At 35.4% G+C, this 15913-nt stretch overlaps 1 protein-coding gene across 4 annotated transcripts in view; it reads left to right on the top strand.

The window, feature by feature from the left end:
• The first annotated feature begins 1002 nt into the window (after nt 1-1002).
• LOC110614113 (protein DETOXIFICATION 45, chloroplastic) overlaps nt 1003-15913 on the top strand; it is a 30382-nt gene continuing 15471 nt past the window's right edge. Inside the window, exons 1-14 of one of the 4 annotated variants that reach the window (XM_021755592.2) lie at nt 1003-1228; nt 1741-2100; nt 2357-2499; nt 8423-8566; nt 8886-9061; nt 9400-9535; nt 10664-10760; nt 10848-10948; nt 11165-11328; nt 11986-12057; nt 12194-12310; nt 12401-12496; nt 12594-12715; nt 13148-14297. In XM_021755592.2, coding sequence (XP_021611284.1) covers nt 1763-2100; nt 2357-2499; nt 8423-8566; nt 8886-9061; nt 9400-9535; nt 10664-10760; nt 10848-10948; nt 11165-11328; nt 11986-12057; nt 12194-12310; nt 12401-12496; nt 12594-12715; nt 13148-13187 — 1746 coding nt within the window. In that variant the 5' untranslated portion in view covers nt 1003-1228; nt 1741-1762 and the 3' untranslated portion in view covers nt 13188-14297. Of the gene's footprint in view, nt 1229-1740; nt 2101-2356; nt 2500-8422; nt 8567-8885; nt 9062-9399; nt 9536-10663; nt 10761-10847; nt 10949-11164; nt 11329-11985; nt 12058-12193; nt 12311-12400; nt 12497-12571; nt 12716-13147; nt 14298-15913 lie in introns of those variants that run through there. The other 3 variants (XM_043956191.1, XM_021755596.2, XM_043956190.1) reach the window with 3 other exon arrangements.

Here is a 15913-nt window from a genome sequence, read left to right as displayed (position 1 = left end):
ATGATTGTAATTTATAAAATAAATATTTATATTTTGTTTAAAAATAATAAGAATGATAAATTAATTAATTTAATTTAAATTTTATTATTAATTTATCTAATATAAAAATGTTCAATTGAATTCTATTATTTTTAAATTAATTTTAATTTTTTTTAAATATAAATAAATTAAATTCTATATTAGAAAAATTGCATATCAAATAAAGACGAAGAGTTTTAATTTTTTTATATAGAGTAATGACACAATAAATTAATATAAAAAAATTAAAAAATAGCTATAAAATTTTATTAATTAATAATTAATAATTAATAATCAATAAAAATCGACAACTTACTTTAAATCATACTGTTTCTATAATTAAATTAGTAAATTATATTGTTATTTTATACTTTTCTGGGTGGGTGTAAAATGGATAATTATAATTTTTTATTGATAAAAATAAATTATTGAAAGTTTTTAATATAATTAATAAATTATAAAAATATTTTAATTAATTAGATCAAACTATAAAACTATAAAAATAATTCTCTCTTAAGATTGTATTTTTTTTTATTATTATCTTAAAAAATAATCATAAAAATGTATTTTATATTAAAGTTTTGTTTATTTATGGTAAAAATACTTTCATAAAAAATATATAGAATGTTTTCTAATTTAATTGTCACGTCAAAAAGATATTTATGAATTTATCTATATAATATTTAGAGATATTAATAAAATTTTAAAAATAACATTGGGAGACTATATCATTTTTTAATTTAAAATAACATTCATGCCTTTTTAATTTTTAACTTTATTTTAAAAAAAAAAGATAAGGTAGCAATTTTTAAAAAATATTATTTTCATTCCACTTCTTCACTTTTTTAAAAAAATGATTTTCCTCTTATTTTTTCAAAAATAAAAACTATTCTTCTCTCGTTATTTCCAATCCTCCCCGACAAACTAAAGAATTAAATAGTCTAAATTATGATTAGGGACAAAACTAGGTACTAAATTATAAAATTTCAAAAAAAAAAAAAAAAACTCCCAACTCGAAACTTGAAGCCGCCTTCAGTGCGAGTTTACGAACACCAGGCGCACGCTTTGTGCCCGTCATGGCGATAAACCTCTTATAATCTCCGTGACTATGCCTTCTCTTTGTTTTTCACCTCCGACTTTTCCAGAGAAATCTTAAACCCTAACAGTCTCAAATCTCAACCCACACGAAATTTATACTCGTAAGAGCAAGGTCTTTCTCCCGCTTTACTCTCGTCTTTGGCCAATTCTCTTTTTCATCCTCTTTTCTGGTTTGGTTTTTATTGACTGTCTGGTTTCTCGCTCTTTCTTTTCCCCATTTTTCATTTCATTTCCCGGAATTTTATGCTGAAATTGTCTTTCTGTTATGCAATTGGGCTCTGTTTCAGTCGCGATCATTCCATCATTCTGTTGTTATACTCTGTTTCTTTTGTTTTGGCCTTCATCTCATAATTATAGGAAAAGAAACATATAAATATTGTTTTCTTTAGTTTTTTTCCTTGATTTGTTTATCAAAATGTGCGCTGAATTCCATATTGGAAGTCCATAAATGGTTATTAACTTGACAGAGTGATTTTGAAGCGTTCATTCTATGTATAAGTTCATTTGATGCTGGAAATTTGAATAATTCTGGTTCGGAATTTACAACTGTAAAGCAATCGCCTCTCTTTTTTCTAATTTGATTTACCGATCATGCCTTGACTTTCCTGTTATCTGATTTTGAAGGTTCAAAGGAGTAATACTGATAATGACCACTAGACAATTCAGTGGTAGTAATCTTTCTAGAGGATTGGCTAGGAAAAGTAGCGTACATAATGAAGCAGCAAAGGGGACGAGGCGGTTTTCTTTAGGATGTCCAAGTGAGGTTGTCAAAGGATTAGGCCGTAGAGATGTTGCGTCCAATTGTTGCTTGTCTGCAGACTACAGAAAAGTTTTATCACCATCTGTGACTCGTCGAAAAAAGCCCCGATTAGGGGTAGCTTTTAATCAGTTAAGTTCTGGTTATGGTGTGGAATCCGCCAATGTGGAAGAAAGATCAAGTTTAGAAGAAGAGTATTCCCTCATTAATTCAAGAGATGAACACCTGTAAGACCAAAAACCTTATATTTACTTGTACTAAATTATTTGTTGGTAGTATAAACTTGATAAGACAATTATAGTTATGTGCTACAGTATGTGTGGTACAAGAAGATGCTTGTTAATTGAAAAATACATTTTTGTACAGACCTGAGATTGTACTTCTTCATAAGAATATTTTTCTTCTCCCATGTTTGCTCAGAGGAATTGGCACCTATGTTATAATTTTTCTTACATTCTTTAATTTTCTTAATTTTGTTTGCAGTGACTCAACTGGGGTTCCAATTGATCAATCACATTCTTCAGATGTCAAGCGTGAGCTTATAATGCTTTCTTTGCCTGCAATTGCTGGACAGGCTATTGATCCCTTATCACAGCTGATGGAGACTGCTTATATTGGTAGACTAGGTATTACCTATTTTTCACCTTTATCTTGTTTTCAAAGGTTTCGAGTTTTTCATTTTTGCTCTTACATTTATTTCTGATGCTTATTTGGTTGTTTCTTTCCGTATTTTCATCCATGATTTTCTTTTTGTTATTGTTTTTTCAGTTTGATATTTTCATTGCTGGTGGTTAATAGATTTATTCCTGTAATTTGTGCTTGCAACTTTGATTTTTATCTCTGGACTCTTTGGGTAATAAGCTCAATTTGATATATATATATATATATATATATACACATTTTTTTTTCCTTTTTCATTTAAGTTTTAGATAAATGAGAAATTTTCAGTTGTAATTTTCTTTTGGTGGTTTCAAGGAGTTTAATTCCTCCTGGTTCTTTGTTATTTCTGAATTAAAATAATTAATTCTTTAATATTTTGTTCCATAAATAATGTCTGGTTTTTAGGTGCTTTTCTTGTTAGTTAGGTTCATAGTGATCTTAAACTAACTAATTGTGTTCCTAATATGCTTAAACTACTTTTTGTAGGAATAGGCAGGGTAAAAAAATCAACTTGCATAATGTACTTAAACTGATTCCTTTCTGAAACCTTTGATGAAAAGAAGAAAAAGAGAGCAGAAGATTTGAGAGAAAATACTTGATTATTCCCCTCAAGCCAATTGGGGTATATATACTACTTACAAGAGTACATACTAGGTAAGAAAATAAATTAATTCCCTAATTATAGCCTAATCATATCACACAATCATATCCCTAATTATCAGTACAAATCTAGGCTATTTACAGAAATAATCTCAACACGCCCCCTCAAGTTGGAGCATACATATCATATGCTCCAAGTTTGTTACAAATATACTCGATTCGTGGTCCTCAAAGTGATTTTGTGAAAACATCAGCTAGCTGATCATTTGAGTTGACAAAGCTAATAGAAATGGATTTGGACTCAATCTTTTGCCTAATAAAATGGCAATCCACCTCTATATGCTTCGTCCTTTTATGAAAAATTGGATTTGATGCAATATGGAGGGCAGCTTGATTATCACATATCAACTTTATTTGTCCAGTATCGCTATATTTCAATTCCTGAAGGAGTTGCTTCAACCAGATGAGTTCGCATGTTGCTAAAGCCATAGCTCGATATTCTGCTTCTGCACTTAATCTTGCAACCACACTTTATTTTTTACTTTTCCAGGATATGAGATTCCCTCCAATCATAATACAATATCCTAAAGTAGATTGTCTATCTGAAGGGGAACTTGCCCAATCTGCATCAGAATAGCCAACAATTTGTGAGTGACCCTTGTCCTCATAGAGTAGACCTTGTCCTGGAGCTCCTTTGATATGTCTAAGAATGCGAATGACTGCATCCGAGTGACTACTGTGTGGAGTTTGAAGAAATTGACTAACCACACTTACAGCAAAGGAAATATTTGGTCGTGTGATAGTGAGATAATTGAGCTTGTCGACTAATCTTCTGTATCTAGCAGGATCTTTAAGCGGCTCCCCCTGTTCAGGAACAAGCTTAACATTGGGATCCATGGGAGTGTCCACATGTCTATAGTCTAACATGCTTGTTTCTTCCAATATATCCAAAGCATATTTCCGTTGAGAAATTGCAATACCTGTTTTAGACTGTGCCACTTCGATTCCCAAGAAATATTTTAGTTTCCCTAGATCTTTAGTTTAGAAATGACTGAACAAATATTGCTTAAGCTGAGAAATTTCATTATGATCATTTCCTGTAATGACAATATCATCAACAGACCACCAAGTAGATGCATCTATCACCATTATAACGAAAAAATACGAAATGATCAGAATTACTTCGAGACATTCCAAACTGCTGAACTCCAGTGCTAAATCGTCCAAACCATGCTCTTGGAGACTGTTTTAGCCCATACAAAGATCACCGAAGACTACATACTAAGCCTGATCCCTCTGAGCAACAAACCCTGGAGGTTGCTCCATATAATCTTCTTCAGGGAGCTCTCCATGAAGAAAGGCATTTTTAATGTCCAATTGATGCAAGGTCCAGTGATTAATTGCAGCCAATGAGATAAGGAGGCGAACAGAAGTTATTTTGGCTACGCGAGAGAAAGTATCACTGTAATCAAGCCCAAAAATCTGTGTGTAACCTTTAGCTACAAGGCGAGCTTTAAGGCGATCAATTTTGCCATCAGGTCCCACCTTAACTGTGTAAACCCATTGACAACCAACAATAGACTTACCTAGTAAGGATACCAGTTCTCAAGTTCCATTGTTATGCAGAGCAGTCATTTCCTCAACCATAGTATTACACCAACCAGGATGATCCAATGCTTCTCTAACTGTCTTGGGTATAGAGACAACAGACACAACAAAGACAAAAGTATAATAGGAAGGAGACAAACGATGGTAACTCACAAAATTATAAATGGGATGAGGATTTTGGGAAGAGCGAATACCTTTTCAAAGAGCAAGAGGAGGAGTAGCTGCTGTTGTTGAAGGCATGACCGAAGTAGGTGATGACGGAATGGGAGGTGAGTCACTAGAAGTACCTGCATTAGGGAGAGAAATGTCATTGTTTTTAGCAGATGGGTGAGACCGACGTGTATAGACTTGAAGAGGTGGCATAGGAGTGGGAGATGGACACACTTGCGGCAAAGAAGAAATAGGAGTCGGAGGTACAGGCAAAGCACTAGGGACAAAAGTTTTGTGTGTTAGACTAGAAGAAAAGTAAGGAGAGGTTTCAAAAAAGTTGACATCTGCATACACAATATCTGTTAGTAGTAGGATCATAGCATGTATAACCTTTTTGAAGCCGTGAATAGCCGAGAAAGACACATTTAACTGATTTGGGCAAGAGTTTGTCTTTACCAGGAGTATGATCATGAACAAAGCATATACATCCGAAAACACGTAGAGACAACTGGGTGGCATTCTGGTTAGGAAATAGGACAAAATGAAGACTTTGATATTGCAAAACAGAGGAAGGCATTCGGTTAATCAAGTAACAGGCGGTGAGGACAGCTTCCCCCCAAAAACTGTGATGTAGGAGTAAAGTGCGGGCTATTTCAATTAAATGCCGTTTTTTCCGCTCGGCAACTCCATTTTGTTGTGAGGTATAAGAGCAAGAAGTTTGGTGAGTAATACCCTAAGTAGACAAAAAATGAGTGAATGAGGAAGACAAATATTCTTTTGCATTATCACTTCGCAGTATCTTAATGCGAACACCAAATTGATTATGGATTTCAGCATAAAACTTTTGAAAAATAGGGAACAAATCATAACGATTCTTCATCAGAAAAAGCCAAGTGCAACGAGAATAGTCATCAATAAAGGTAATAAAATATTGAAATCTCATAGTTGTACTAACCCGACTTGGACTCCAAATATCTAAATGAACAATGTCAAACATAGAACTAGCCTTATTATTGATTCGCTTGCGAAAAGAAGCTCGAGTTTGCTTTCCGAGTTGACAAGACTCACATTCTAAAGAAGACAAGGAAGAGAAGTTAGGAACCAGTTTTTGTAACTTGTTCAGACTTGGATGTCCCCAATGACTATGAATGAGTTCAGCAGAGGTGGGAGACACAAAAGCAATTGGAGAGTTAGAAGTGGAAAAATAGTACAATCCTTCTGACTCATATCTTGCTCCAATCATCTTTCCAGTACTCCGGTCCTGCACAACCACAGATTCAGTAGTAAAGATGACTGAACAATGAAGATTTTTAGTCAATTTGCTAACAGAGATTAGATTGTATGGACAATCAGGGGTAAATAAAACATGAGTCAAGGGGATAGAAGGAATGAGATATACGTTACCGATCCCCTTAACTTGAGTTTGTGAACCATTAGCTAATGTGACTTTAGATGTGGTGGAAGGTAAAACAAGAGTAGAGAAAAGAGAGGAATTACCATCAGAAGCACCAGAGTCGAGGATCCATGATCCAATGGGTAAAGACTTGGTTAGATAAGTAAAAGAATTACTAGAATGGGCAATATTTGATTAGGCCATGGAGACTGAATTTGAATCTGCCAAAAAAGAAGTATCTGCGTCTGTGAACAGTAAATCCAACGTTAGACGGGTTGGGCAAGCGATCAGATCTACTGGGCTAGATCGCCGGTGCTAGGCAATGCTGGAGGAAGCGTCGCCGGCATGAAACGGACGCCGAAAGATGGTGCACGCGTCCGCGCATGGCCGGAGGGCGTGTGAAGATGGGCTGAACAGGCGATCGGACCTACTGGGCTGGAGTCGCTGGCGTCGGGCGATGCTGGAGGAAGAATCGCCAGTGTGAAACGGTCATCGGAAGATGGTGCATGCGCCGGCGCGTGGTCGGAGACAGGCTGCTTAGGGTGGTGTGTGGGGCCGAATCTGGAGGCGGTGCTTCACCGGAAAGCAGATCGGAAGCCGGCGTGGAGAATGGGTTGCGTGTGGCCCGAGACAGGCTGCTTTGGGTGGTGCGTGGGGCCGGATCTGGAGACGGTGCTTCACTGGAAAACAGATCGGAAGCCAGCATGGAGAATGGACTGGGTGGTGAGACTAACTGATTTCCAGAAAATCACCAAAGCAAGGTGGCAGATCTGCTACTCAAAGGTGAACTAAGTTTCTTGGCTTTGATTCCATGAAACCTTTGATGAAAAGAAGAAAAAGAGAGCAGAAGTTTTGAGAGAAAATACTTGACTATTCCTCTCAAGCCAATTGAGGTATATATACTACTTACAAGGGTACATACTAGGTAAGACAATAACTTAATTCCCTAATTATAGCCTAATCATATCACACAATCATATCCCTAATTATCAGTACAAATCTAGGCTATTTACAGAAATAATCTCAACACTTTCTAAAATCTGGGTTAGATATACTGAAATCTTGATTTTCATACTGCATGTATATATTGAAAAAATGTATTCACATATCAGGACATTTGCTATCTTTAATATTTTGTTTGTTGATTTGTTGATAATATACATTGTGCTTTTTCTTTTCCATTTCTTTTGTTCCTAGTGATAATTTCTTTATTTTCTTCTTGATACTGAATTTATTTTTACCTCCCATCCCTACTCTTTGGCTGTATTTTAGGTTCATCCATGTATCCTCTTCTTTTTTATGAGCTCTTTAAGAGATTTGCAAGACATCCTTGAAATTGTAAGAAGATTATGTATATGTTTTGGAATTGAACCTTCCTGTATATGGTTGCTGATTACGTTTATTGAAGTCATTATTCATGTTCTTTTTTCCTTCGGTTTGAGTTCCTAGGTAGAACTTCTCTGTGAATTGCTAAATTTCATTTCTCTGGAGTCAATTTAAGGCAAAATGCATGAGTTGCTTTTATTTTTATTGCTTCAAGTCATGCAGATCCATACAATAGAATTGTCAGCGGTGTTTATGTCTGTTCAACCTGAATTAAGCAGGTAAATCACATTGTTGATTACAATTTTAGTTTGGTTGCTAAACTTGAATGCATTCCAGTTTCATCCACAATTTAGTCAGTGTGACCTGAATTCTATCAATCCCATAACAGGAAATGAATGGAAATCCAAATCACCAGCTTCACTTTTAGCCAATAGTTGTATAATTTTGCAATTTTTCCTTTCTTTATCCCATTAACCATTGATTTTTTTACAAGTATTCAGCATTCCAATGCCAGTTATGCTGTCACATTGGATTTCCACTGACTTGCTGTAATGTGAATGGTGTCCAACTTCCAATAATGGTGACAAATTGTAGGATTAAGGTTGCAAATTAAAGTTAAAATGCAAACTCAACCTGCAGTCTGGGTGATTAACATTTAACAATATAATTACCCTGCATTAATAAGTTCTGCCATTTGGCCGATGCTTATTGCTTGGATTAGTAATTCAATTGTTACTATGTTCATGTGTATGGAATTTGCAATAGGTTTTCTGGGCATTCTGTATACTTATGCTTATCTCTTGCTTTTGTAGGTCCTGTGGAGCTGGGTTCAGCTGGTGTTTCCATTACAATCTTTAACAATATATCAAAGTTGTTCAATATTCCTCTTCTTAGTGTCGCAACTTCTTTCGTTGCTGAAGACATTTCCAGGAATGAAATAAAAGATTCTCCTTCTGGTAAATTTAAACCTCCGTTGTTTGATTCGGGTGGAAGTGTCAGATGCATATTTATTTCCAATATGAATGTGTGTAATTGTTTTTCCTATGGTTGGAAGATTATATCAAAGTGGCATATGCATTCAAGGATCTGATATTTTTCTGACATTGGTGCATTGCGATAAGTAATAATTCTTCCTGTGGTGGGTGTTCTGATAGCCATCTTCTTGAGCATGTTTATTTTTTTCAAGAATTTTTTATTCTAGGTTTTCGTTGCAAGTATGAAAATGAATGACCAGCATTTTTGGTTACAAATTTAATCGAGTTGCTTCTTATGCAGAACAGAATGTCCAGGAGAACATTACCAATGGCAAACCTACTGCTGATGTAGCTGAAAGAAAGCAACTATCCTCTGTCTCCACAGCTTTATTGTTAGCTGTTGGTATTGGCATCTTTGAGGCAGTGGCCCTGTCTTTGGGATGTGGACCATTTCTTAACTTGATGGGAATAAAGTTGGTGAGTTTTGTGTTTACTAAGTTTGTGTGACCCTCTATAGATTTGTGCCTATCTCTTCAAAAAGCTAGTTGAAATTTGAAACCCAATTTCAGAAATTATGTATGAGTTAGTGAATTCAGCATTTCAGCTACAGCTTTAAATGCCAAAAGCCAAAAATAAATACACATATAATACAAAGAATATAAAAGGCAGCTTCTTTTGGATTGGAATTTGGAGATCTAGGTGCATGAAGTAAATGTCTAACTGCAGCTCATGAAAATAACATTCTCAATATATCCTACCTTATGAGGTGTATGATTCATGTGGAAAAGGTTTTCCTGGCCCCATTTTCTGAACAGGATTCACCAATGCGCGTACCTGCAGAACGTTTTCTTTTACTACGGGCTGTTGGTGCTCCTGCAGTTGTAGTGTCTTTGGCTCTTCAAGGGATTTTCCGGGGCTTCAAAGATACAAAATCTCCTGTCTACTGTTTAGGCAAGTGTTCGGTTTAATTTTTGAATGTATACATTTGGGTATGCAACCTTCATCATGTTGTTGTTTTCTCTCATTAAAAGTCAATGTTTTTATAACATTTGATGCTTGTGTTTATGTTTAGTTTTTTTGTGTGTGTTTTTTTTTTGCAGGTCCCAAATTTTTCTATTTGTCCTTTCATTATAGTTTGTTTCCCATGAGCAATTATTCAATATTTAGTTAAATATTTTGAAATTAACAACCATGAGTCAGAGTGCATTCTAGGGTAAGGAGCCATCTTTTTTGGTCCATATTTATGCACAAGCTTTAAGATTTCCTTGTTAAAGGATTTGACAAATGATGGGTACCTTTTTTTTCATTTATTTGCCTCCAATTGGAACTTGAACTCAAGATCTTACAAATATTTTATGTTGTTGACTATTGTTTTGAAGACTAGAATTATGAATATACAGATGAATTACTTATGGCAAAAAGGTCAAATTGGCCCCCTAAACCATACAATAGGTGCAAAAAAGTCAAAATTCATCTTTTGATGCAAATTCGCCCTTGAACTGTCATTAAAAGGCCAAATAAGGCCAAATTGACAAGAGGAGAGCGCAACTTATATTTTTAAATTCTCACAAGTGATGGTCTTGTATGGCTTTTTAATGGTAGTTCAGGGACAAATTTGGACAGAAAAATGAAATTTAACATCTTTGGTCCTTGTATTATAGTTCAGGGATAAATTTAGCCTTTTAGCCAATTACTTATTGCTTAATGCTTATATGAAAATTAAAGATGCAGTCATTGCAAAGGGAAACAAGCTGTAATGAAATATCATTCAGTTGTTAATCTTGGTAGATGTTATTTTATACTAAGTTTTTGGTATTGAACTGGCAAGAAGTTGATGTTGGATTTTGGAACTTGGTTGTCCAATGCTCTCAAGAATTTTATTTTGAAGAAATCAAGAAAAATAATAATATTGTTTTGTTGTTTGTGATTTTATCTCTTGCTCCCTCTTGCTCTACTTCCTGCCTTTCTCTCGAGGCAAATTGTTTAGCATAGCTATTGTTATTTTTTTCCCTTAATTTTTTTGATAGCTTCCTTACTGTATTTTTGTTCCAACTAATTGACTTAGATCTTTCTATGCAGCTTTGGGTAATTTATCAGCCATATTTTTATTTCCCATACTGATGTATTACTTTAAGTTGGGTGTAACTGGAGCTGCAATTTCCACTGTCGTGTCCCAGTATGTTCTCTATGCATTTATTCCTTCTCTGGGCATTTTATTTTATTTATTTTTCACCAGTCATCACGCTAAAATTTTTTCTTGTAGATATATAGTCGCCTTCCTAATGATTTGGAATCTAAATAAGAGGGTTGTATTATTGCCTCCAAAGATGGGATCCTTGCAATTTGGTGTCTATTTGAAATCTGGTAATTTCTTTACTTCATCTAAAAAGGAAACTGAAACTAAATAACACCTGCAATCCTATTCCATTGTGATAGTCATACTGTGGCATTGTACTGAGCTCAATAGCATATTATTGCACTTGTTATGTCCTTTAACTAATTAATGTATAGGTTTTAATTGTTTTGTTGAGATTCTTGGCATTGTTGTTTTGTTTACTTATAATTGGTGAAATCTTATAGGTGGTTTTCTTATTGGAAGAACTCTTGCTGTATTAACAACAATGACATTAGCAACTTCAATGGCTGCTCGCCAAGGTCCTCTAGCCATGGCTGCACATCAAATATGCATGCAAGTGTGGTTGGCTGTATCTCTTCTTACAGATGCACTGGCAGCATCGGGTCAGGTACAGAGTTCTCCATTTAATTTATCTTGTTCTGATTGCTTGAAATGTGGACTTTGAGCAACGTGGAATTGTAGGTGAATTTGGTGGAGAAAGTGTATAGAAATTAGAAGAAAAGTTGAAAGATTTGAAATTTTTGACATTTTTAGTTTATCATTTTGTTCTAGGGCTTCCAAAAAGTAAAAACAGTAATGAATTACTTTACTTGGGTGCAATTGGTTTTATTGTTTATTTAATTTAATTAATCTTGTTAACAGATCACCATAACTTATTTTTTCCCCTTATATTATCCTTTTTCTACTTTCTCCTTTAAATTCTAAAAATGTGGATGAATAAATTTGGGTTTCTCATAATTTAAGTCAACCAGATATAAATTGTTGTTTAAAGCAAGAGTAAGCTCATGTGGATAACCTCAACCAGTGTTTTGATAGTTTAAACAGTAGTACAATGGCAGGAAAGATATTCTTACATCTAAGGATTTTTTTAATGCTAATATTTAATCAGTGGATTTGGCATGTAATGTAAACTCTTTCAAGAAAGCTCCCTGGTTTCTATTTGAGTAAAGCTCTTTATATATGGTTCATTATCACGTCATATGTTGCATGCGGCTGCACATAAATTGGTGTCTAGTTGATGGCCAACATTCTATCTGTCTTGTAGGCTCTAACTGCGAGTTATTTGTCAAAAGGAGACTACAAAAATGTGAAAGAAGTTGCAAACTTTGTGTTGAAGGTAGCCTTTTTTTGTCTTTTTTCTTCTTCTTCTGGTATTTTTATTTCAGTAGTTGGTCTCATGTTTCCATCATGCTAGGAAATCTATTCTTATAATATTAGAATTTGCTCACAGCTTGATGTGCTTGCTATTTTAGATTGGTCTGCTCACTGGTGCTTGCTTGGCTGCAATTCTGGGTGTATCTTTTGGTTCCATAGCCACCCTGTTCACCAAAGATGATGAAGTATTAGGAATTGTCAGAATGGGAGTATTGGTTAGCATGTGTTTCTTTCAATTTATGTATAGTTTTATTTTTTCGGAATACTCCATATTTTCTTAAAGAAGCGATCTAAAATTGTTTCAGTTTGTTAGTGTTAGTCAACCTATGAATGCTCTGGCATTTATTTTTGATGGCCTTCATTATGGTGTTTCTGACTTCCCATATGCAGCATGTTCTATGGTAAGCTGAAACCTAAACTGTCTTCATTTTTCAGTAACTTCTTTTATTTTCTTCAATGTCCTTATTTTTGGTCAGTATATTTGTAAATGATGTGCAGATGTTGGTTGGAGCACTATCTTCCATCTTTTTGCTATATGCTCCACCAATTATCGGCATTCGTGGGGTTTGGTATGGTTTGGCTCTCTTTATGGGCTTGCGTACTGCAGCAGGATTTATCAGGTACATTGAACAGCATATTTCATAAGCAAAGTCTGTGATTGTTCACAACACTTATAGGCCATCATGTGGATTAATGGCTATTTCATTTGTTGATGAGAATTTGTGTAATATGGGTGTTAAAAGAAATGGATTCCTTTTAAATTTAGAATTACATGTTAAAATATGTCACATATTATAGAAGAAAGTATAAGAATGAGTAGTGTGAAAGGAATGTTGTAAAGTCAACAAAGGTTAGCTGAGTTCTGGAGGGAAATTCCTTAAAACAATTATGAAACGACAGCCTTGTGGTTCTTTCTCTAACAGATTGTATACTCATCGAAGAGTTCAGAATGAATACAATCTCTTTCTCTCCCTAAATTTTTTCTCTTCCTTCTCGCCCTTTCTCTCCTTTCCCTGATCCTCGTCTCTTCTATTTCTTTCAATTTCTGTTAGGAATTTCATTCATAACAATTGGTATCAGAGCTTGTGTTGAGACTGAGCTGTGGAAGTACTCAAGATGACAGCGAGATCCACTATGGTGAGCAATGAAGCTGTAAGATTGGTGGAAATAGAGGAACAGTGCCGAGCCTTTCAGTCAGAGTTTCATGGGTCAAGAAAGGATGTGGAAGCCTTGAAATCTGATGTCAAGAACCTGCAACTGGGAGTGAAGCAAAATATGGACAGGATGACGAGAGAATTGCAAGAAACCAAGTATTCAGTCAAATCTGTGGAAAATTCCATGGAGGAGATGAAAATTGCATTTAATTGGAAGCGCTGATTCCTGGTTTTGCAACTGTGGAAGGGGTAACAAGAAAATTCTGACTGTGGTTAGCTTAGCCACAGGAGAAAAATGATCTTTAAATCTATTCCCTCAATGTGGTTATACTCTTTAGCAACCAACCTGTATTGTCGCAATTTGTCAATTAGCACTGAAGAAGGAATTAAGGGAGAGAAAGAAGAAGAATTATGAGCAGAGAAGGAGAAGATATAGGTGAGGAAGAGAAATTAGAGAGGTAAGGAGAATAGGAGAAGAAATAGGTGAGAAAGAGAAATTAGAGAGGTAAGGAAAATAATATTCTGTATTAACGTGTTTGGAATGGATAGCCTCTTTACAATAAGCTGCACGCATATATATTGTTTTTCTAACAGAAAATCTAGCTGGATAACTACCTTCCAGTTATCTAACTATTTTATGAATCTATCCCAATTTACTCTCAAGTCTAATTACATATTTTCCTCTTTTACATTTCTCTTATTTTTTTCTATAATACATAACACTACCCCCATGAGAACCTTTTTGTCCCAAAAAGGTGTAAAATCAAGGAACTGAGCTGAGAAGAAAGTTTGGTCCTCCCAAGTGGCATCTTCAAGAAGTTGACCCATTTGATGAAACCTTGTTGAACTCTCTGACCATTCCTCAAAATAGTTCTGCTTTGGAGGATACTTTCTAGAGCTACCACAAAATTATCCTCAGACATGAAGAATTTAGGAAAAATTTTGAGTATTTTTGTATTTCACTCTTAATTTTTATAATTGGTCTACATGACTATTTATATACAAAGAATCATATCTAAACAGGAAGCAAATAATCAAATAATAATTACAGAGATAATTAAGGATCCTAATCAGATCAAATCAAATCCCTAGAATCAGCTAGGATTAGTAAATAAGTCAACACTCCCCTTCAAGTTGGTGCAAAGATGTCACACATGCCCAACTTGCAAATCAGATTATGGTAGATCTTGTTGTTAAGCCCTTTAGTAAACACATCCGCAAGTTGCTCAGTAGAAGTCACATGAATTAAGTTCAAGACACCATCTGTTAATTTTTCTTTAATGAAGTGTCGATCAATTTCAATGTGCTTCGTTCGGTCATGTTGGACTGAATTTTGTACTATACTTATAGCAGCTTTATTGTCACAATACAAGGTTATCTTGTCTCTCTCGGACAATCTCAACTCTTCCAATAACTTCTGCAACTATAAGAGTTCACACACTCCTTCGGCCATTGCTCTGTATTCTGCTTCCACACTTGACCAAGCAACAACACTTTGTTTTTTTCTCCTCCAAGTGACAAGGTTCCCCCCCACAACTGTGCAGTAACTAGAGGTGGATCTCCTGTCATCGAGAGATCCTGCTCAATCTGCATCTGTAAAAGTTTCAATTCGGAGGGGACCATGTTTGGAGTAAAGAAGTCCTTTTCCTGGTGCAGACTTTAGGTATCTCAAGAGGCGAATTACAACTTGCATATGAGTCTCGCGAGGGTCATGCATGAATTGGCTGACTAAGCTAACAGCATAAGCTATATCCGGTCGAGTGTGTGAGAGATAAATCAACCTTCCTATCAATCTCTGATATCTTCCAATATCCACGGACTCACCAGTTCCTGCTTTCAGCTTGTGATTACTTTCAATGGGAGATTCTGCTAGTTTACACCCCATCATACCTGTTTCTTCCAAAAGATCCAGAATGTACTTTCTTTGGGAGATGAAAATTCCTTTTTCTGATCTAGTCACTTCGATACCTAGAAAATATTGCAGTTTTCCCAGATCTTTGATTTCAAATTCCTGAGCCAACAACTTCTTTAGTTGAGCCATTTCTTCTTTGTCATCACCTGTCACCACTATATCATCAACATACACAATAAGAAAGGTGATCTTACCCTTATGATGTTTGATAAACAGAGTGTGATCATCATTGCTTTGTTGGTAACCAAAGGACATCATGGCTCTGCTAAGCCTGTCAGACCAAGCTCTGGGAGATTGTTTTAGCCCATACAAAGCCTTTTTTAACTTGCACACCTTTTCTTGTGTCCTCTCATCAGCGAACTCAGGAGGAATTTCCATGAATACTTCTTTCTCTAAATCTCCATGGAGGAAAGCATTCTTCACATCAAACTGTTGTAAGTCCCAGTCCAAGTTGGCCGCGCAAGATAACAGATCTCTGATTGAATTCACTTTTGAAACTGGGGCAAATGTCTCTTGATAATCCACTCAATAGGCTTGGGTGAAACCTTTAGCAATCAATCTGGCCTTAAATCGTCTGATTGTACCATCAGCTTTGTGTTTCACTGTGAACACCCACTTACAGCCAACGAGTTTCTTTCCAGGTGGAAGAATGACAAGCTCCCAGGTCTCATTTTTAGCTAATGCTTTCATCTCTTCAATCATTGCTTCCTTCCATTTAGGTTCTGCAAGAGCTTTCTTCCAATCTTGTGGAA

The sequence above is a fragment of the Manihot esculenta genome, chromosome 4 (genome assembly GCF_001659605.2).
Source record: "Manihot esculenta cultivar AM560-2 chromosome 4, M.esculenta_v8, whole genome shotgun sequence".
Classification (NCBI taxonomy): domain Eukaryota; kingdom Viridiplantae; phylum Streptophyta; class Magnoliopsida; order Malpighiales; family Euphorbiaceae; genus Manihot; species Manihot esculenta.
The sequence above is the reverse complement of the archived record's forward strand: the minus strand, read 5'-3'. Positions and strand labels throughout refer to the sequence as shown.